At 37.4% G+C, this 24,686-nt stretch overlaps 1 protein-coding gene across 1 annotated transcript in view; it reads right to left on the bottom strand.

Annotated features, from left to right (window-relative positions):
- LOC308703988 (oxidation resistance protein 1-like) overlaps nucleotides 1-24,474 on the bottom strand; it is a gene marked incomplete at its 3' end in the record, with an annotated part of 106,200 nt that extends 81,726 nt beyond the window's left edge. Inside the window, exons 1-2 of the mRNA XM_081388035.1 lie at nucleotides 24,333-24,474; nucleotides 6,182-6,246 (exon numbers count right to left, since the gene is read on the bottom strand). Coding sequence (XP_081244161.1) covers nucleotides 6,182-6,198 — 17 coding nt within the window. The 5' untranslated portion in view covers nucleotides 6,199-6,246; nucleotides 24,333-24,474. The remainder of the gene's footprint in view (nucleotides 1-6,181; nucleotides 6,247-24,332) is intronic.
- Between the last annotated feature and the right edge of the window lie 212 nt (nucleotides 24,475-24,686).

The following is a 24,686-nucleotide window of genomic DNA, read 5'->3' as shown; positions in this document are numbered from 1 at the left end:
ACAGCCGATGGATGACTCAATGTGCGTCAACAAGGACACATACACATCTCTTACACGTCTCAGGGGTAGACTACAGTTCTCACAATTCAACTTAAAACAATCTAATGCGACAATTCCAAATAAAGTTATATGCCTTTATTTTATTTACTTGTCAAAGGCAATTTTTACTTTTTACTTTACTTTTACTCTTGCAGAGTGTGAATTGTGGACCCTGAGAGCACAAGTCCAAAATCAGCTCCCGATGATTGCATGTGCCTCCTGTGATCTGAAAAACACACTCGGAATAACTCACAGACCCCTCCCCTTTATGCTAATGAACCTTCCCTTGCGGAATCAAAATCACCCTCAGGAAAGGGAACTGCAGGGGATCAAAACAGTAATCGGTTGAGCTCTCCACACATCTCTGCGATTTCATCTCAGAACTCCAAAGCATTCCCAATGTCAGTCAGGATATCTGTGCATAACTGTAGGTCATTCAGACCTGATTAGATCATTGTGCCTTTGATGAGGACTGAATTTCACTTTATGGCTTATGTTCTCCAAAAGAAGAACGTCTTCTGCATATGCAGCTAATCAAGTGTGGGCCGTTGAAGTCAGTGCCCTCTTTGGCGAGGTTAGGGAGTTTGATTTGGGCCCACTTTACACATGGGAACAGCGTGGTGTTGATTGCTGCTGTCAACGTCACATCTGTGATTTGTCTTAAATCAATTTTGCTTTTGACAACAACGGCAGGTCTGGAAAGATCAGAAGCAATAAGAATTGAAGAAGATATTCAAAAGGTAAAGATTAGGAATGGACTGATATTAAAATTCTGGCTGATACCGGTAAGCTGATATTTATTATTGGTATGTTAAGATTGAAACTTAACTAAAGCAAAATTGTTTAAATGCTACACGTTGTCATGATCCAGGCTTTCCTGTTATTTCCTGTTCTGCGCCATGTTTTGTAGTCCTTTGTAGTTCTTCCTGTTTATTAGTTCTGTGATTATTCCCAGGTGTGTCTTGTTTGCCTATTATTACCTCTTGTGTATTTAAACTCCAGTATTTCTTGGGTTCCTTTTCGAGTCTCGTCCTTAAAGTTCTTGGTGTTAGCTTTATGTTTATTCTGTTTATAAAATTCACTCAGTTTGGCTCTCCTTCGTTTTTGCATTCCCCCTATGTTACGGTCACACGCACTTAGTTTTGTTTGTTCTCGGTTTTCATGAACTTTCAGTTTGTTTTCATCAGTCACATGTGTTTATTTTTCTAAGTTTCCCGCCAGTCATCAGTTGTCATGGACGCTAATCATCACACCTGTTCGCTATCATTTCATTTTCTCTGTATTTAGTTCCTCTGTTTTCAGTCTTTGGTTGTCGGTTGTTGTATGTGTTTGTCTTTGCACCTGCTTTTGGATTAAACAAGTCAGTTTACAGTAGCTGTCACAACAGTATAAAGTACGAAAGATATTCATAATTATTGTTTAAAAAAGTATTAATATTATTAAAGGAACCGTATGTAAGAAATGTATTTCAATTAATCATAAAATGGCCCTGATATAAACATTAAGAAATCATGTTCATTTCAAATACAATATCACTGACAACAGTAGTCCAGCCAGGATATTGTCATTAAAAAGTGAAGTTGAAGCCCTCAACTGATGTTGTCATGTTGTGTTTTTGTCTGATGCCCCACCCTCCACCTATCTACCAATCACAAAGTCAGTAGTGTTTCGGCATCCGGGTTGCCAGCTCTGCTCTAGTTACCACAGCTGCAGCTACAAACGTGTCGGATAAAAAAAATGTCTAACGTTACGAAACCTAAAAGACCTTGTTATGAATCTGAAATACGTTGTGATAAAGTCCGAAATAAAACAAGGATTTGTATAGGAGATGCCTTTGAAAGATGGAGACGGCTGAAAACGGAAAAGAATTTGAAGACAGACGCCAATGTTACAAATTTTCTCCTGGACAGGTATTCATCTATGTTTGGCTAACTTGTACTTAATGTAAATGGACATTTCAAATATTCATGACAGTCGAACAAAGTTATGCATGTTTGTGCAAAGTAACGTTACGTTAGCGCAGAGGTCGGGAACCTATGGCTCGCGAGCCACATCTGGCTCTTTGGCAAAAATCATGTGGCTCGCGAGGTCTCTAACCCTTTACCAACAAACCATCGATGAAAAACAATTAAAACACATCAACAGAGATCGGCTCTCTGCAGAAAAAGCAACCAATTACAATTCCCTTGTTGTAGTACAGCCTACTGAAGTTAATGAAAAGTTTATGATAATAATAATATTAAAGTTGTACCGGCAAAAGTGCGTGTTCAGTGCTGTTCGCGAGTGTCACGAGTCACCACAGCAATCAACTAACCGCTTACGTTTCTGTGGTAACCTACAGCTCCTGCACTGGGATTCAAGCTGGCGAAAACCATTCTAGAACAGCAGCAAAAATGTAAAAGTAGACTTTATAAACTTTAATATAACATTTTATTGAAAGGGTGCTTTGCTGCGCATAGAGACATTTCACCCGCTGGTAGGCTACTTTCACTTTTGCCGCAGAGACCCTTTATGTCCTATAAATGTGTCGTATTTTTGATAATCCGCGCAGATTTCAGTTGACGATTCTGTTTAAAGTTATTAAAAACAAAACATGAATGAATGAGAAAGAAAAGAACAGGATGTGCTTTATATTGAAAAGAAATATTAAAAGCGCGATAAGTCGCGAAAGAGAACTGACAGGATACTGTGCGCGCGCTCCGAGCGCAACACGGACAAGCAGCCTTTGTCTTCGGTTGCGCGCCTAAACGGCCAAATAAACACAGAAATATATCAAAATGCTAAGTCGAGTATTCACGTAAACACAGCAGATAGTACTGTGTGCATTCATTCTCTCTCACACGCACACAAAATGGTATATGCTCATCACTTGGTACTCAACCTCACAGTGAAAGCCCTGCAGAATTAATTCCATATTCCAACTTATTTATTGTTTGCTGAATATTTGTTAATAATATTAATAATTAAATAATATTAATAATAATTACTACGGTTGAATTTTTTATTGAAAAAAGCACGTCTTTAATATTAACTTTAATAATATATATATATATAGGCAATTTTTTTTCCTACTGTGGCTCTTTTGGAAAAATGCATTATCCAAAAATGAAAAAATGGCTCTTTGGTCAAAAAAGGTTCCCGACCCCTGCGTTAGCGCATATGGAGGAGGTGGGTCATCGAATTGAAAAGGTAAGGAATTGTTTGGGAAATAAAAACGGCGAGTCGTCATTGCTAACATTGAAAAAAAACTTACTGTGTAGGACTCGTCACTTGCCATTGGAAGCTCCTTGTAGCAGCCTACGTTCCTGCTGGATCCTGCAGCCTAACTGGCAACCTCGAGTCAGGGGGGAGGGGGAGGGGATACACCGCTCTACAGTAATTTGAAAGTGATTGCAGTACCAGTTTTGGCCACAATCTTACATACGGTTCCTTTAATTATAATAAGTAAATTAGTATAATATAATATTTTATTATATAATAATTATACAATTATATAGAATTATTATAAATTGTAAAAATATTCATAATTTTAATTTTAAGAATTAAATATTACATTTAACACTGTTATTAAATTAGTCTTTTTAAAGATTAACTGAGTATTAGAATATGGCAAAAAGTAATGCAAATTTAAATACAGGAAAAATTAGCATGTTATCCAATATCCAAAATAATATCATTGGTGGCTGTGCTTAATGAAGCGCACAAGAGGAATAGCTCACATAAACTTATTTTTAATAATAAATCCAACTTATTACACAACCACATTTAAATCGTAGATGAGGCAAGACAAAGGATTGAACCAAAACAGGGAGTATAAATACCACGACTAATGAGGGAACTAATGAGCTAATTGATTAACAACAGGTAAACTGAAAAACTAGGTCGCAGGAAACAGAAACAAACACAAAGCACACACCTGACAATCATATCATTATTACATACATTTGTGTTTCCGAGGCTTTAATTTCCGAGATTTTTAATTCCGTCCAAGATGCATGCGTCTCTGTTTTCCTCACACAACCAAAGTAAATGATGGAGCAAGTCTCCAGCTGTCATCTTTCTGTCAAGTTAACAATCATATCCAAAATTTTCTCTCCACGAGTAACAGCCTCTCAGTGACACTACTATCTATTTCCATTCTTATGAAGTCATTCAGCCTGACAATACGACATCCTCCTGTTTTAGACAGCATCACACCGTTCGCTGTAGCTCATGAGTCCAACTCATTGATACATTAATATCAAGAGAGTTCTCACCGACAACAATTAAAACCTTGTATGTGATAGCTCAGTCTCTGCATCCTAAGGAGGAGTCTACTTCATTCTGTGCGTAGGAGTCACAGATGCACAACTAAATTAAGCTATAATGTGATTTGTCTCAAAACAGACCTGAAAAGTGAACCTTCTTTCCATTACCCAAGGTCAGATGTATATTTGCAGGATTTTAAGTGACACTGTAGCTACGGGAGGTCAAGATGATTCCGGTGACTGGCTGCAATGTGACGACTGCGTAATGAGTCCAGTGCCCGGGGCATCAGAGGAAGGATTTAGCTCTTACTGCCCGAGCCTATTTTGAAACGCAAACATTGGTAAGTCTAATTAGAGGAAGCCTTATCTGCCGCCCAGAGCGCATACGCATTACTGCAACATCAAAGAAAACTACAGCTCGTTTTTCATGAGAAGACTGATGGCAGGGCAAAAATTTTAATGAGCTGCTCCAACTGTAATGCATTTAATAAACAATCCCAGCGATGAAGAATTCAATTTAGCCGTGTTCCCGTTTCAGTTTAACAAGCGCGTGTAAACATGAGCCATTACATTTCTGATGAAAACCCAAACAATAAAAGAGCTCTATACTGGATGTGGATTGGTTCAAAACGATGTGCTCATGCGCTATACCCTAATAGTGTTGGAAAGCGTTGTCATTTCAGTATTAGGGTCATTAGCCAGATTTCCATCAACATATTCTTTTAATGAAAATTATGGGATACATACTGCATAAAAAAAATGCTGGATGGAAATACCAAGAGAACAAGGAATGCGATGGAAAAGAATTTAAGCAACTTTGCCCTGTTGAAGGAGGCGGAAAGAAAATAAGCCAAACATGCACCATTTAGTTACAAGCTAAAACTTATGAGCTGTTAAAATGGAAATTCTCTTATTTAAAGTTGGCATGAAATGAAAACTCACCCTATTTATTTTCTAATTGCATGTTGTTGATCTTATTGCGAACAATTCAACCATGCATGTTTCATGCTTCAACAGTCACTTTTTATGCAAATTACATTTATGCAAATTTCAACAAAACAACAAATCTACTATTGGCTATTGGAATATAAAGCAATGGGAATGTGAAAACATTCTGACCAGAAAATGGCAACAGGCTTCCACTATGCATCAAAGGAAATGTCTAAGTAAAAGATTTTCCCATTAAAATGTATGCACAATATGCACCCAACATATGTTTATATGGATTTTTCTTTGCTCTTTCTCTTGGATTAATGCTGCCAAAAGTCATTAGTCAGTCAGAATGGGTTACAGGGCTGACTAACAAAAACGTCACCATCACATCTAGAATGTCAAACGAACATCTCATAAGAAATATATTAGGTTAAAATTGCTCTAATGACAAACATGATCAGTGTTAATTACTAAGAAAATCTAAACTATACAGCCTGAATGAAATAAATTTCAATGGTAAAATCTCAGTATACAATGTGTTGTTTAGTATATCGTTCAGGTGGGAAAAAAAGTGGGCGATCATATGTTAACATTTCAAAGAATACGATGTTTTGCTGCTTAAATTCAATGAAGGATAACCTCAGACTAGAGTTTTGAGTTTTGAATCCTACAATATATTTTAGTACAAAGGCCTATGGCTTCACAAGATCTATCAAAATGGTGGGAAAAAAATACATAAATTTATGGGTAAACCCTTCAATCCTACATTCAGAAAGTGACAGCAAAAATGTAACACAATCTCAAGTAAGTGCATTTTCATTAACCGGCTGCGAGTGATTTATCATGTCCCTAAGAGGACAGGTCATGATTAAATGATGCGAATAAAGTCTAGCCCTCAAAGTCACAGTACATTTTTATAAAAGATCACAAAAACAAACAACAAGCCACTGTGTCGCTCTGACCTTTTGGTGCTGAACATGTTGGCAGGACGATGTCTCTGACTCAGAGGTTTCCTTCTGGGACAAACCTGAGAAAGCAACCAGAGACAGAAAGTATATTAAGAGCAGAAATGTGAAGGTGACCTGAGCCCAAAACATTCCAAAACAACACTGAGTGATTATATCCCCAAAAAACCCAAAACCATATTCAGGACAAACTCAAACACAGTTACAAGCTTTACATCCGCTAAAAAAGAAAAAGTCTGTGAGTAGGATCATTTTTTTCACCTTGCAAAAGAAAAATAGGATAAGGATAAAAAACAAACTGGTTGATTAATGTCTGACTGAAGTAAGTTGAGTTCAAAGATCTTATAGTTTCTCCAAGCTGATGAATAATTCATTATCCCACTGGTTGAATGTTTTGAGATGTTTGGCGAGTGTAAGCTGTACTCGATCTAAAGACAGAAGGAAAAGTTTGCAGTCATCTACATCTGTTAATTGGGGGTAAATTAAGAGAGTTGTCAACATTAAAGTTGTTACAGATGGAAGACTAGCAGAAAACTGCCTAATCTTTTTAAACAGTATGTGGAACAGTATGTTAATATAAATATTAGAAAAAGTAACATGCCACATTATTGTCACATGATGATATAGCATGTTTAATTCTACAAGTGATGCTGGCTGAATTCAGAATAAAATATTAGTTTTTCTACTTCTGCCATATATTTATATGACAGACATATAGTTTGCAAGTACACTATTCTGAATTCAACCACTGATATTACTTCTTGTTCTTCGGTACACTGGAAATGAAAGGTCAATTTGAGAGCAGTGCATTGTGGGACACATATTACACACAACAGAAACAGTATGAGTAGTATGTTATGTTATTCTAGACATTGCCCGAAACCACCTTTTTGTCTCTGACAAATGACAGACCAGAAGTCATTCATTTCCAGTGGAGAGTAGTGGAAGAGAGTATGGGAGCTGGATAGATTTCAGATCGTATGCGTATTTAAACTCCTCAACTTATGCATTGAAATATTTGAACTTCGTTTAATGGAAAAGGAAGCTAAAGTCTATTACTCAAGAAAAATGCAAAGAAAAAGATGTGCTTCTTCCATGTTTCCCATCATCCCAAACTTTCATTTTAAAAGGTTTTCATATGGATTTCTGTGGATAAAAGTGGCTTGTATATCTACAGAGCATAGGAAAAGCAGAATCTTTTAATCTATGCACCTGAAAAGATGCTACACAGGAGTACATGCATAAGTGATGTCTCCTGCAGGCTATAGCTACTCTTTAACACAAAGGTTACAGCTCTGACGGTAAAGGTCATCTTTTATGCGCAGGACCTTAAACATGGAAATGTGTCATAATGAGAGGGAGTGACTGCTCTGCTTCAGCATGATAAAAACAGCTTTTAAAAAACACATTTGTGGCTGTGACAGAGAAAGAAAGACAGAGAAAATGAGGAAGACATTTACAAAAAACTAAGGTATTACATGGCGTGAAGTCAACGTGTTCAAATATCTTTCTGGCCAATGGTGGAAGAGTTCAGTTCACCTTTTTTGTAGCTAAGACTTCAAGTTATATGTGCCTTTACAAAAATAAACCTGCCATAAGAAATATTCACTTGGAAGAGTTGGTAAGTGCATAAGTTAATGTTCTGGGAGCAGACAGAGAAAATTCATTAGTATGTAAGCCTTGCCGTTTCTGAGATTCTCTGACCCAGTCGCCTTGCCATTACAATTCGGCACTTGTCAAAAGTGACTCAGATCTTTAATCCTGCCCATTTCCTCTGCATCCAACACACTAATTATTGTTTGCTTACCATCTAATCTAACCAGACCTTAATATGTGGCCTTGTTAGGAGATGTTTTGCGATTTAGATTATTCAGCACACTAAATAAGTTACTAAAAGGATTTCGAATTTGGAGTACAGATCATAGCTGTATTCTTGAAGTAGTTAGGATACAAGGTAAACGACTCTGAAACATTATCAATGCCGACATGAATCTGCAGCTGTCGGGTGGTGCAGGTCAGTGCTGTTTAAGATGTTTATGTTCATGCTTTGAGCCATGAGGTAGTTTAAAGGAGAAGTTGAACTCCGGTCAATTTTAACATTGAGCTCTTTTTTTGTAAATTTGGAGTGCTGTCAGTACAGAGAACAATGACAAAAATCGGTGTTGCCTAAACCATGTTATTCTCTTTTTAAAATTTGCAGATATTAATAAAAATGATGTTATTTCAGCCAGCGCACATACCTGTATTTTCTTCCTGTTTTCGGTCGAAGTCCATAGTAGTCGATTGTCGAGTTCACGCGCGTGATCATAGGTAACTAAACCTATGCGGGTGAACTCGACAATTGATTACTATGGACTTCGACCGAAAACAGGAAGAAAATACAGGTATGTGCGCTGGCTGAAATAACATCATTTTTATTCATATCTTTCACATCTACTGCAGTCAGATTAGTGCTGGGCGGTTTACCGGTTCAAACCGAATACCGGTGTTTATTTTTGTTACGATATGAATTTTTAATAAACCGCAATACCGGTGTATGTCGCTTTAATTGGAACGCGGCGTTGCGCGACACTGTCTCGCACCTCATTTACAACACAGAACACACGTCTGCGACAAGGTTTTATTCCGTCCTCCACACGCGTGCGTCAAAATAGACTAGGCGCCTATATTTAGCGAAGCGGCGCGGAGAGCTGCTTTTGGGAAGCTTCGATCTGAAACACAAGCATTGACTAGAATGGGCGCGATCAGCTCCGGTAGCCGTGTCGCAGCCGTGTGGGGGTGAGAGTGTTTTTTTTTTTCTCGCGGCGCGCGTGTTTTTATACTGTATGAACATATCTGAAGTGAACTGACGGTCTTTAGAAAAGTTTCTTTGTTATTACGATTGAATCTTTCTTTATCTTTCCTGATAAAGCAGCGTTGCTGGGGAAACCATTATTTCTGCCGCTCCTAAAGCGCGTCCTGCTGGCACCTCTTTGTAAACAGCCTTGCAAACCTGTATTATTAATATTAGTGTGGATTTTTTCATTCACTCATGACAATAAAATAGGGCATTATAAGTTAATCTACTGCAGTATTTCCTCTCTCACTCAGTAGAAAATGTGGTTAACACCCATCATGCTTGAAAAAACAAACAAAAAAAAAACACCGTCATTTACCGTGAAACCGGTTTAATTTAGAAAAAAACCGTGATGTGGATTTTTGGTCAAACCGCCCAGCACTAAGTCAGATTCACCCGTGTTCACTCTGAAGGAATCACTCACATTAGCTGTGCACTTGTAATGACACATCAAGGATGTTAAGAGGCTAAAAGCTGATTTAAAACTTGCCCCATTGAAGTCAACAGGGTGCAAATTTTAAAAAGAGGATAACATGGTGTAGGCAACACCGATTTTTGTCATTCTCTGTATTGACAGCACTCCAAATTTACAAAAAAAATGACCGGAGTTCTCCTTTAACGCCGACGCCGTCTTGTGACGTTTTTTTTTTGCTCCCGGCGGTACGCGTTCATTTGTTCAAAGCTAGCTTGCTATTGCTAGCCTCTTGAAAATTGCCTATTTACTAGTTATAAAAATAAACGGTCAAAATAAAGGTACTTTTTTATGTGTGTGCAGTTGTGTCAGTGCTTTGTTGATTTATTCCTTCTAAAGTCCACAGTCACACAAAACGGTCTATTTTAAGATCCGTGGTTTGCGGAGTGCTGGGAATACACAAAGAAATGTCACTGATGAACAGCAGTGAATCATGGGATTTTCTCCTGTTCGGTATTCCACTCCGACTTTCACACTCTGATCTTCACTTGCCGGTTTAATCAAGTCTATTTTTAACCTAACACATCTGAGACACGTGTGGGAGGAGATGTGAAAAAAACAGACAGGGCATGTTTAAGACAGAAGAAACGTAATCATGAAAGCTGTGGTACCTGCAGCAGGTATTTAAAAAAATCATCTGTGTTCAGCGTTTCATGTCATAAACCCAGAGCACACAACAGCAACGGAAGCAGAGGTCTGTGCTGAGGGAAACATGGCATGTTCAGAAGGTTATTTCATTTTATTGTATTTCCTCTTCTCAGTAGTGAGTCATCCCTCTGGTCTAAGCGTTCTACAGATTTAGAGTGATTTCATCAAAAGCCTTTTATCGCTCCAAAATAAAGTGGCACAGACTGTGTGTGTGGTTTCAAAGGGCAGCGGCAAGCTTGTTGAGGAAACTAAACACTGTTGACATTGAAATATAAGGCGCAGTGAACACTCAGGGCAAACAACTGATTTGTAAAGGCTCCTAGTTTACACAACTAATCTCAGACTAGGTGCATGAATTACACCATTACTCTCTTCCCTGACCTTAAACATCACACCCAAAAGTCCCTCTGTTCTTATACAAACTGACACACAAAGCAACTCAAGAGTTCTTGACAACATCAACAAACAAAATGAAGGATGGCTTCTGGTCATTTTCTTGTACAGAACAAGAAGAAAAACAATATGGATGAGACGGCCACTGGGGAGACGTGGGCAGACGCTCGCTGGCACTTTGATGGCTTGTCTTTTTTTGAGTGCTGCTTCCCATTGGGAATTGTGGTCCTCCGTATTGAGTGTAAAAATATTTGATGTGATTCCCCCACCCCACTCTCAAACTGTGGTATGACCAAAGATTTATTGTGTATTAAAAAACAAAATACATGTGAGAAGTCTTCCTTTCACATAAAAAAAAAGAAAAACTTAAAAATGATGCTGTCATTTTTTTGTTTTTGAAAAGCCTCTTATGCCCACCAAGGCTGCATTTACGGAATTTGATCTAAAATACAGTAAAACCAAAAAATATTGTGAAATAGTATTACACTTTAAAATAACTGTCTTCTATTTTAATATTTTTAAAATGTTATTGATGGCAACGCAGAATTTTCAGCATCATTTCTCCAGTGTCTTCAGTGTCACACGATCCTTCAGAAATCATTAATAAGCTAATTTGCTACTCAAGAAACATTTCTTATTATTATCAATGTTTAAAACAGTAGTGCTGCTTAAAAAGTTTTGTGGAAACGAGATACATTTTGTTCAGGAATCTTTGATAAATAGAAAATTCAAAAGATCAGCATTTATTTGTAATAGAAATCTTTTGTTAAATTATAAATGTCTTCACTTTTGATCAATTTAGTGCATCCTTGCTTAATTAAAGCATTCATTTCTTTCAAAAATCTTACTGACCCCAAACTTTTGAATGGTAGTGTTTATAAAAAAAAAAATTAATTAAAAGAACATTACGGTGCAACAAAACCGAATGCAATGGAGCGAACAGTGAACAGGAGAGACTGAAATGCAGGAAAATCCGGAGTGAACGGAGCAGATTTGAATGCTTTTGGAAAATTGCTGTCGATTAACTTTGCACACATACTCTGGTCATTCATCTGCATGACAAAGTAGCAGAAGAACAAAAAGAAGTAATTTTTGCATATTAGATTCAGGTTTTAGACTGGGGAGGAAGTTTAGAGTTCCCGTATGTTTCAACTATTATCTGAAAAATATCATAGAATATCGAATTCATCTTGTCATGAAATGAGATGATAGTTATTTTGAAACAATAACTATTGTGTAAAGTAATTAATTAATTTCAAGATGTTGATAATACAGCCCACCATGGTATTTACAGGTCCTCTGTCTGTCTGTTAAAACCATGGTACTCTTATTAGAGCTGTTTGCCATCCTAAAACACGTGTTTAAATGGAACAAACAGATGTCGAATATTACAAAGCAAATTCTGACTCATCCTCACTGAGTTCCCACAATCACCCGCACATAAACAAACAAATCATCCAAGTTGGTTTGGCTTTCTCTGGTCTTAATCACTGTGTGGCTTCAGCGAGGTGATCTATATAAATGTAGATCAGTGGTGGTGACTCATCCTCCACCGCGCTCGCGTCATCCTGATTCTCGTCATACCTGATTCTTACAGAAACTTTTTAAAGCTGAAAGCATCTCCAGGGACAAACAGGGGTCAAATGAAGCCTGCAGAAAACATGGCATAATTATGGAAATTCCCCTCGCAATTGCTGTAGACGTGTAAACAGCCCCAGTGTTGATTCAAAGAGCTGTGCTAACATTCATTCCAGAGGTTCAGTTCTCATCACAGGTCGCTGTTTTCACTGCCTGCCATTTAATCAATAAATCAAAGCACAGGGGGACGATTTGCTCATGCAGATTAACAAATAAAGACCTGCATAAACACTGCTGATTCTACAAACATTTGGAGTGTATTCATCAGTTCATCACATAATGACATCATACAAGACTCTTCATTAATGACCTGATAGTTTTGCCAGAAAATGCAATCATGCCTTGCACTAAATAATGGCGATGCTTAAAAATGATGTTTTGTTTGACATTTAACAGCGTACAGTATAATACATGTCTATACAGTTGAAGTGTGTATTTTTTACTCTTAACAGCATCTTAACAGCATTGAATGCTAAACATAACTCTGGTCAACCCATGGTGTGAGATCTGGACAGAACTACAGTGCCAGTTTGTATGGAAGATTGAACCAATGTACGTATGCGTATGTACATCGTACAATGTAATTCTGTTTGGGGTTTGGTGCCACTATCCCCAGCAAAATCAATACACAATACTAAAAATGAAAATGGCATCTTTTTTTTTATTAACATTTTTCATTAAATTATGATCAATTTTCAGACCTTCTAAGAGATCAATAATTCATTTCAATACAAAATGTGTATTTATTGCATTTTCCTTGCATGAATGCACTAGATGGCACAGAAATTACACTGAATCTTTCATGTCCGTCGAGGCCAAAAATGAGATTTTGGGCCTTTTTGGAGCAATTTAGTTTTTTACATGCAAATGTGTGTTGACAAAAATTCAAGCATGTGAATTTAATTGATAATTACATACCTATAAAGAAAAAAAGGATATCTCAATTTTTCTACAGCAATGGAAATCAAATGAAGAACTCTTCTTAGACATTTCCCCTGAGAAACAGACTCCAGTGATCTCACAAGATCTAAAGTTAAACAATGTCTCAATGTGTTCTCAGATTTGCCAAGCAAAAGTCAGTTCTCAGCAAGCATTCAAATTTATCTTCCAATACTATCTGAGCTACACAGTCCACTTTATATTCTCACCATCAATAACAGTCTTATTCTTAGAAGAAACATCTGACATAAAGTTGATATCTAATTGAAACACAACTGAGAGTTCAGAGATACAGTATCTTCTAAGCTACTGTAGTGTGACAGAGCAACCTCAATATCTAGAAAAATATCCATGTGGGTATTAACAACTGCTGCATACAAGTCGAATAATAAACGATAGGAAGCAAGTGAAATGGGATTCGAACCGTGGTCTCCGGCGTTGGAGGCGGGCGCTCTAACAAGGAGGCTAAAGACCGCGTCAGTTGCTAGAGCGCCTCTTGAGATCAGGGGAGTGAGGTTTACATGCACAGCTCTTACTGGTCTATGACTGTTGCATACAGACTGTGCAATTTCTGCAATCGTATAAGATCATTACAAAAACGGGACACACCATATGTTTGCTAAAATATGTGGGCAAAATGATTATCTGGTTGGTAAATGGTAATTTCTCATGCCAGACAAAGATTGTTTTACTGAGATTTACTGACTTTTAAAACTTAGTTTATTGTATTGTGTCATGTTGGTGTGTACTTTTTTAACACAGAGCAGGGGTGTCCAAACTTGGTCCTGGAGGGCCACTGTCCTGCAGAGTTTAGCTCCAGATTGCCTCAACACACCTGCCTAGAAATTTCTAGTATGCCTAATAAGACCTTAAATAGCTGGCTCAGGTGTGTTTAATTGAGGTTGGAGCTAAACGTTGCAGGACAGTGGCCCTCCGGGAGCAGGATTGGACACCCCTGGACTAGAGATAATTCTCCTCCCCAACTGAAGTTATGATGCCCAAATTCGTTCTCGCATGCACATAGCTATACGCTAAAATGTATTCTTGATTTGTAAACCAACAACTTAAAAGAAAAACTTTTAAGAATTTACACAGAACATGATAAAAGGCTGAAAGAATAAGGACGAGACAGTGGTTGGGGAGATGTGGGCAGCAGTTTGATTTTTCAAGAAAACGTATTAAAAACATGAAAGTGTAACTAGCTTCAGTCTTGTAGTTTGTGCTTGGCTTGAGGAATACAAAAAATATAAGGTCGACATCACAGAAAAAAAGACTTTGTAAAATCACATTATTATTTTTCAGTTTACGAGGTCAGAATGCAAATGCTCGATTCTTTAAATCAGTTGCACGTCCGCATGGTTATTCAGTAAGTGAAGAGTTGAAGTGAAAGTTGTGTGGGTCGTGATATCCGAGACACGCTGGGATTGAGATCTGCTCAGAATATTCATTACAAGACCCTGCCACCCTTGAGCAGACACACTTGTTTTAATTAACTATTAAACTGACGAGACACAGACCTGTGGGATTTGCCATGATGCAGTTCCCTAATATGTGGTTGAGTTCTGTTGTTGTTTTCCTGGAATATTCCAGGTCATTTACGGTCTCTGTGTGACTGATTATCACTGGATTAACACAGGCAATAATTCTGCATTTGATGAATATATTCTGTATTAAATTTGAAAGGTGACTTTTTAAGAAAAATACATTTTGGTCAGTTACTGTAGCATCAGAAAGCATCTTCCCATTCAAATGTACCTTCACCCCAATGGTCGCTTAATCTCATTTAATACAGTGTGTGATGGTTTCAAATGTTACATTTTTATTCACTAAGATGCAAAATCACCTGCTAGGCTTACATTGTTTAATGTATCACTGTAAATGCATTTCCCAATCTTTTTTTACAAACTGATGGATTAGTCCAATTGTTTGTCTGTGTTAATCAATCTCATGCCACGGATGCTGAAAATAGAATATTAAAGCCTCTTGAACTGCAATGCATTTGGGATTGAGCCACAAATATCAGCTCCAGTAAATATATTATCAGATCCATATAACATAAACAGTGCTTTAACCTTGCAGAAATGTGATATGTGCTTCAGCTACATTCCCAACAATTTACATGCCGAACACAGACCTGATTGTTTGAGCTCCTGGCAAGGTGGGACTTGTCAGTCCAACTCTGGATTTATGCTGAGTCATTACACAAAATGATATTATGTTGACAGAGACAAATGCCTCAGGAGGCAGTGCTCTAAAATGACTTTGTTCCAAGGTAAATTTAATCTCGAGAGCTGGACACATTTCAGTACAACAGAGCACTAATTCAGTCCTATAGGAGCATTTCATTCCCGCTTTGGTCTCTATCATGTGCATGAGGAATTTGCCAGTTGTTTGTCATGCTTATCTCAATGACTATCAAGAGCTGGCTGTAATGCATATTTAAAGGGGAGGTGTACCATTTTGGCTCATTTTTTTTTTACACATTTAAAGTCCCCATGGAATCATAATGGACGATTCTTGTTTTTTTTATGGAATATTGCAGTATTTACTATAACTGATTTATCTTTTTAATTTTGTTCAAAATTCATGTGCCCTCATAATTTAAAGGGGACCTATTATGCAAAATTTACTTTTAAAGTAAAATTAGTAAAGTAAGATGTGTGTCTACAGTGTGTGTAAACAACCAGCCTTTAATGGTAAAAATCCACCTAATACTTTTATATAATTAAATCATTTTTTAAATCTGGGTGGCATTTTGAGCTGAAACTTCATAGACACATTCTGAGGACATCAGATATTTATATTACATCATGTGAAAATGGGCATAATAGGTCACCTTTAAGCAAACAACAACGATATGAAGTCCCGCCCTACATTTTTTCTTGTTTGAAAAGCCTTTTCACTCGGATATACGTCACAATAGGGAAGAAAAGACTATCGCAACCTCCGTTTCATTCCAACATTCAATCATCTGCAAGGTAAAAAAAACATCCAAAATAATCTACCATTGTTCAAACAGTATCTAGTTCCATCCCAAATTTTAAATCAAATTGAAAAAAAAAAATCAAATCGAAGCGAGAGAGTGATACCTGCTGCTACTGAATTCCAACTTGTGAAAAGCATCCATGTCCTTGTAGAACTCGTAATTAGAGCTTGTAAACTTGTACTTTTCTGAAAGTTCCAACTTGTAACACGTGACCGCTGTACCACCGGACCACGGCAGATTCATATGGGTATTGATAATGTTGCCATAGAAGCATAGAATTCCAAGTCCGAAAGCTCAGAGTAGAACGTGTTGTCATCTCGTAATTACGACATGGTGTGAGTGCAGCATAATTTAAAGCAAATTTCATTTTCAGAATGCTTTGCGTCAGACTGTTGAAATGAAGAGTTGTTTTGTGTATTTTTGCACAAAATAAAAGGTACACTATGTAACTGTACTTGAGTCAATAGCTCATCAATCCTTCTTCCAAAACATGTTTTTGTCTAAATTACTATAAGTTTGTTAAGCGTCTATATATTAAACCCTGTGAGATGGAAATTGCATACATACGTCACTCGCCCATGCACATCTCGTCATATCCATAAATTGAGAAAAGTTGCTCGGGCTACTTTGTCACACGTGTATGGTGTGGGAGTGGCATAGGTTAGTTGTCACAATGAGCAAGAAAGGTTGACATGGAGCAGATAAATCTCCAACCTCAAATCACCCATTTAAAAAAAAATCCAAACAGAGGAGAGTCTGCTGGCAAAACAAAAACACGACAGAGCTTGTAATAATACAAGAATCAACATTGGCTTGGCTTTTCAGAGATGGAGAGAACTGGGTTACCATTGTGGTGAAGAGTATGAGCCTTTGGTTGGGTTGTGGATGGGCCAAAGAACATTGCAACACATTCTCATCCTTGGGCGTCATATACTGACGCTTTTGACATTTCGTCTACATCGAACGCACATGGCACCCTTTAGCGTTAATATGACACGCACAGAGCTTTGTTCGCTTATGGGTAGGTTTAGGTCTGGGGTAGGGTTAGGGTTAGATTGCTAGGAGGCGCCTTCTGGCCCATATCTATCTGCGTCTCATATTGACGCTAAAGGGTGCCATGTGCATTCGATGTAGACAAAATGTCAAAAGCCTCAGTATAGAGCTGGTAAGTCCCGCCCATCCGTAAAACCCCAAGTGGACCTCTAGGTTGAAAAATCGTCAGTGCAAGTGAATGGGAGAAAATAATTATTTTCTGGTCCCGTTTGAATTGTGCCATGAATGTGAACATATGTTGTCTGTGAATTTTTTATATAACTTTGTCATGTTACGAGTTTGACAGTATATGGTATGATTCTTCGGCTAGCAGTTGTGGAAAAGACATAACGAGAAAGACTACTTGTCGCCTATGTGACGTCACCCCATAAAGTTGACTTACCCGTGGTTTTCGCCAACCTCAACGATTTTGTCCTCTCCCTGAAAGAAGGCGGTGAAGTGCACCAAAGACACAGCCATGTTTAGCGGGATCCGTGAGCTAGTGTCGTGTGCTAGTGGTGTTGACGTTTCAAACGCGTCGAAAGCAGCGAAGAGTTGTAGTCCACAAAGTGCTCTCACACAAAGTCTAACCGTATCAAACTTCTACCCGCTAAATTGTAGCATTCTTTACACGAAAAGTTATATAAAAAATTCACAGACAACATATGTTCACATTCATGGCACAATTCAAACGGGACCAGAAAATAATTATTTTCTCACATTCACTTGCATTGACGATTTTTCAACCTAGAGGTCCACTTGGGGTTTTACGGATGGGCGGGACTTACCAGCTCTATATGACGCCTTGGGATGAGAACGGGCTGAACATTATGTTAAGACATGAATGAGTGCTTGTGCTATTGCTAGCTAGTTTGTTAGCAAGTAACTGCAAACGATTTGAGTTAAAGTTTATGATTTTAGTTGTTTTAAGCAACTTCTGTTTTAGTTACACAAAGTATTTGAGTGGATTAAAATATTCTCTTTTTGTGGAATCTTAATTGGTTTAAGGCAATTGGTTTCCTTGAATGGTTTCAGTTAGCTTAACTCGTTGGGTTTTGCAGGGAAACATCAAAAACAGCAGATGAGCAAACTAAATGTCTCTACAACGGGGCAGGAAACTGGTCAAAAATGAGTCACTCATCTCTCAAATGCTGTCATGATGTGGACTGTTATACATGTAAAGCATGCAACATATGAGTAACACATGACAGCCCAGGCTACAGGGGTCAGTCACTGTGGTACTAGGGCTTAAAAGTGAAAATGAATGTGAACATATGTTGTCTGTGAATTTTTTATATAACTTTGTCATGTTACGAGTTTGACAGTATATGGTATGATTCTTCGGCTAGCAGTTGTGGAAAAGACATAACGAGAAAGACTACTTGTCGCCTATGTGACGTCACCCCATAAAGTTGACTTACCCGTGGTTTTCGCCAACCTCAACGATTTTGTCCTCTCCCTGAAAGAAGGCGGTGAAGTGCACCAAAGACACAGCCATGTTTAGCGGGATCCGTGAGCTAGTGTCGTGTGCTAGTGGTGTTGACGTTTCAAACGCGTCGAAAGCAGCGAAGAGTTGTAGTCCACAAAGTGCTCTCACACAAAGTCTAACCGTATCAAACTTCTACCCGCTAAATTGTAGCATTCTTTACACGAAAAGTTATATAAAAAATTCACAGACAACATATGTTCACATTCATGGCACAATTCAAACGGGACCAGAAAATAATTATTTTCTCACATTCACTTGCATTGACGATTTTTCAACCTAGAGGTCCACTTGGGGTTTTACGGATGGGCGGGACTTACCAGCTCTATATGACGCCTTGGGATGAGAACGGGATGAACATTATGTTAAGACATGAATGAGTGCTTGTGCTATTGCTAGCTAGTTTGTTAGCAAGTAACTGCAAACGATTTGAGTTAAAGTTTATGATTTTAGTTGTTTTAAGCAACTTCTGTTTTAGTTACACAAAGTATTTGAGTGGATTAAAATATTCTCTTTTTGTGGAATCTTAATTGGTTTAAGGCAATTGGTTTCCTTGAATGGTTTCAGTTAGCTTAACTCGTTGGGTTTTGCAGGGAAACATCAAAAACAGCAGATGAGCAAACTAAATGTCTCTACAACGGGGCAGGAAACTGGTCAAAAATGAGTCACTCATCTCTCAAATGCTGTCATGATGTGGACTGTTATACATGTAAAGCATGCAACATATGAGTAACACATGACAGCCCAGGCTACAGGGGTCAGTCACTGTGGTACTAGGGCTTAAAAGAGAAAATCCCTCTCTAATCTACAGCCGGCACTTCACTTCTGTTTACAATGTGGATTCAAAGCTTTTACTGGACCTCTAGCACCATTAACCGATCATCATAACTATTAAATATTATGCAATGTGAAAACTGTGTGTTAATAGCTGTTCAAATTATAAGCTAATGACCAGAGTGCTCTTAGTATTCAAGAGATCCTCTCATTTCCAAGGCCACTCTTATGACACAAAATCCATTTTAAAACATCATTACAGACTAGTGAACTATATTGCTTGAGGTCAAAGTATTTTATTTCAATTATTAATACATTTATTTATTGAATATTGTTGCAGATGTTACATAAAAGCGACATGCCACTTCAATGCCATATGTTTGATTTGAACACATGCCCTTAAAGTGTAAGTTGCAGGTAAAATTTTTCACGAAGAAAATGCAATAAACATAAAGATAAGAACCGTCCACCACTGTTTTGTATGTTTTTCATACCAAAATGCTGAATATAATATGAAAAGTTGGAACTTTTTAGTGGTTTTAAGCACTCCCTCTCCCTTCCACTAGGCTGGGCGTGACGTCATAAGAGGAATTCCAAGCCTAGAGTTACTGTAGTCTAATGGCAAGTAGGCTAGCAGTTATATTGAAATAACTCAATTGTAAACATAATCGTGTGTGCTGGCTTCAAGAGGACCGTGATCCCGCCTGAAATCAGAGTAAGCTATTCGCAAAACAAACGGGTTCAGGCAGCATGCACGCAAAGTTAAACCGAACTTTTATTTTGATGGGTTGCCGCAAAGACCTTTGAGTTTCTGTGTGTAGCTATGATATGACGATAGTTTTTCTCAAATGAAACGGTAAAATGACTCAGAGTGGCTCTGGAGATGAATTTCATCATGTCATCATATCGTGACTGGCAGCAGCTAGACTGAAAACAGCGCGCGGGAAGCGACTTAACGCAGCTGCCTATTACTGCGTACCGAATATACCCGGTACTACAGAAATGCTGGTAACGTCACATTTTCAGTACCGAAGTACCGGTACTTTGACAACGCTAGTTTCCCACCTCCTCAGTCTCCCAGTCGTTCTCCATAATCGAGCCACAAACAGTAGGAGTCTAGCGGAGTATGGTTGCAACTTCCTTCTATGACGTCATCGCCCAGTTGCTGTAAAAACGCGCTACCTTGAAGAAACCCCAATAAATGTTATTTTAACGCATTTTAAGACAGAAATGTTTACATATATACATATTGAGCACTTAATTTACACATTAATTGGTTGTGGTGGTTAACCTGCAACTTACACTTTAAGGCTTCACATCATGCTCAAGAACTAATAATTGCAATGCATGCTGTCTGATGTCTTATTGCTTTAGGTTTTAGAAAGACATCAAACCTGCACAAAAATACACAATGCAAACAAACGAGTACAGTGACACAACACAAATGTTTACTGCATTAGTTAGCAGCGCTATCACTAACAAACTGATAGTGATTAGAGCTTAGACATTTTACCCTCGTGAAAAAGAAGCATACCTAATACATCTGTATGCAGTCCCACACAACAACCATCTTTAAAGTCTTGATATATCAGCTTTTTCCGTCTTCCCCATAAATCATTGACTAGTTTGCGTAAGCGCACTATTAATTCATAAATGAAGTGTGGCTCTATGATATATCACAATAGACTGAAAAGCTCCAACCACCTGGAGGACTCCGACCGGCTTCTTTGGATTTAGGATTTACACTATTACGCAAGAGCATGAGCTGACTATAATGCCTCAGACACAGAAGAAAAAAAAAACTCTTATTGCAGCATTCAAAACAACACAAACACATTGATTCTGTTCCAAAACCTAATGAGCTGACTGTATGCAGGCAGCATTTTAAGTCAGTTCCAAAAAGTAGGTAGCATGATTATGATACTTTATTTAAGCCAAATTGTAAAAGGCAACATTGTATGCATCTTTCATAAGAATGACAATCATAGAGTGCATTGCAGCAAGCTCTTTGAAATAAGAGATGCATCCGAAAACTTAGGCAGCTGATTTCACACAGACTTCTGAGGAAGCGTAGCGGTTTAATGATCTACAGCAAAATAGAGAGAGCTTTGGTAAACTAAGCAAATATTTAATTTCTACAGTAGTCATTTCACACTAGAAATGAAATCAGAAGTGGAAAACGTTGGTCAAAAACGTACATTTACACACAAACTGACCAACTTTCAGATGCCATCTTTATAGCTCAACTGTCACAGAATGGAAAGCACAGGATTGTGGGATATCAACAAAGGATACATCTATGCTGCCTTCAAAAATCAATAAGATGAAGGTATCTCAGGAGACAGGAAGAGAAGCTAACGTTGGATTCGGATGTGCCTTGATGCCTTCTTATCTTGGAATGCATCCTCCAAAGACAGCATTTTTAAGCTTTTGGACGCAGCCAATGTATCCAAGAGGGCGGAGTGAGATTTTTCTTGTTGGCACACAGCCATTGTTTTATGTATGCACGTATGTATTATTTATTTAAGTGCTGTAAATTAGTGATTTGTCAAAACTGAAGTGAAACCCTTATTATAAATGAATCTGAGAGAGACAAGCTCTCAAGTTGTTTAGTCTTTCAGAGAGAATAGAGCTGAATTTTAATTTCACTAAGAGATGTGAAAAGGTCCGCTGTGCAATTAGAGAAATAGAAAATAAATGGCGTGCAAGGACACAACATTTATCACAAATGAATATGAATTTCAAGCTTTTTAAGCTTTGAGCATCTAAAACCAGAACAAAAGAATGTGGATTTGTTAGTCGACATTGTTTTAAGTTTGGGGGGGGGGGGGGGGGGGTTAAAGAAAGAAAGATTACGCAGCACAGCTGTTTTCAATATTGATAATGAAATGTTTCTTGAGCATCAAATCAAATTAGAATAATTTCTGAAGGATCATGTGTAAATTACATTTGAAAATAAATTAAAATAGAAAATAGTTATTTTAAATAGTAATAAAAAGCGATGTCTTTCAAAAACCTTACAAAAAAAAAATCCTCAAAGAAATCCTCAAATTCCTGCTTATTAATAGTTAGTAAAGTAGTTGGTAGGATTAAGGGATGTAGAATATGGTCATGCAAAATAAGGCATTAATATGTGCTTTATAAGTACTAATAAACAGCAAATATCCTAATAATATGCATGCGCGTAAGCAACTAGATAATAGTGAGAATTGGACCTAATTTAAAGTGCTACCATAATTCTTTTTGTTACTAATATTGTGGGAGAACATAAAATCAAAGTGGTCTATAGCGAAATCAGATAAACGTCTTCTGTCAAATAAAGAAGGGAAACAGTGTTTTCTAGGAAATCTCAAAATTGATCTTCCAGACAGTGGAGCAAATGCCTTGAACCAATGTAGCAGCTGTCATTTTAGTGTCACGAGTAAAGGAAACAGTTGTCAAGATTTATACTTTTACATTTTGCTATAAAATGAGCACCTCTGATTGCTGTTCTACTCCAAGACCAAGGAGTGAAATATATTATCTGAAAAATGACTGTCAAGAGTATCTATGTTCTCTAGCAGGAACTGAGGAATAAAGCGAAGTATATATTCATTGTAGATAAATCAAATCCTCTGGTGGGCTTGCGCTTCTCTGAATATTTAATCTGAACTCGTATGTCAAAGAATATTAAACTGTGGCGCTTAATATTCACAGGATACACTTTACATTGATTTTACTATGTGTAAAGAGGCCTCTCAACAATCTGTGATATGAAATGTGAACAATGTGTTGGGTTTCATTTCATAATGCAACGCTAGGACATAATTGGCTAATTGGGCACATTAGTTAAAGTCAGCATAAAAAACAGATTCATGTCCTCAGGCTGCTTTTTGATTCTCTCAGAAACTCAAAAGTTTTCTGGAGGCAAATCTATGATAGAGAGCTCCCCCTAGAGTATGAGATGAATTACATACAAGTCCTTTAACTGAATAAAAAACTGTTTCTCATATTTAATATAAAAAATATTTCTATCCAAACTCAGCAGGCAGAACATTCAGCAATGACGTGTGCATTACACACTCATTTTGAAGTCAATTTCAAGTCAAAGTCATTTTGAAATATTTGCACTTTTGAACACAATTTTTAATGATTAAAGAAGTTTCATGAATCCATAAAACTGCAATTCTATTCTCAACAAGGGTTGAGTCAGTGCTCATCTCTGATCACAGAGCCGCTCTCAGGGAAAATCATTCCAAGAACGAAGACATTAATATTTGAAGTGAACTACGGTCTAATTGTTTTTAATTGCTTATAAAGATGTTCTGTTTCTGTGAGAAAGATCTTAACTGTTTTGTAGCATAAATCAAGAGAAGAATCATTCAAAACAGCACAGCAAGAGCAAGAATATATACAGAGAAATGATTGTCACAGCTAATAGCTTTAAAGGAGAATACCTTTACAAAAGGGGAAACAAGAGATTGAAAGAATGACTAAAAACAGTAATAATATCATAGTTTCATATTATTTATTAATCGGTTAAAAATGCAGTGTTAAAGAAATTAAAGAGAAAAAAAACTCTTAACTAGCCTTAATTTACTAACTAAATGCATTTTTTATTTACTTATTACTATTATTATTAATTTTTTACTTTTACTAAATCTCTAAGTAAAATTAAATGATGTTTGCATGTCATTTGACACTGAGTTGCAACAGTAGTAAAACTTAGAAGTTAAAACGCAATCCCAAAAATTAGACAGCGACTCCTGTGTGTTCATATGAACATCATGTAAAACATCAGCATCTATAAATGCTTGTCTTATCACTTTCTATATAAATATCAGCATGCATGGAGTCTCGTATCATCCAGGTGTTCAAAGACTTCCCTTGTCACAGCATGCAGGTGATGCAGTGTCTTTCCCTGAACATGCAAGAGACAGAGAAGAGAAAAATGATGGGACTCACTCTTTAAACTGAAGCTCTCTCCATGACCCAGGTCTCTCGTGCTCGGATGTTTGAGATGAGTTTATGCAGCCAGTCACACGTGCATCTGTGCGCAGGATGAGACACACATGCAGAGTAATCCGACCTTCTAAATACAGACCGAACCACTGAGAAAGGGGGAGGAATGGATCATACCAAATCATTTATGTCACACACAGTGAATTAAAACATTTTCCAAACAGCAAGTTTCCAGTATCCTGTATAATTCCAACGTACAAAAAGATCCGAATATTATTGCATTATATAAACAAATATAGAATGTATATATGTATATATTTGTTTATATCATGTATATATATATATATATATATATAT

This window comes from Scardinius erythrophthalmus (assembly GCF_964197995.2).
Source record: "Scardinius erythrophthalmus genome assembly, chromosome: 16".
NCBI lineage: Eukaryota > Metazoa > Chordata > Actinopteri > Cypriniformes > Leuciscidae > Scardinius > Scardinius erythrophthalmus.
This window is presented reverse-complemented; position numbering and strand designations above follow the sequence as displayed.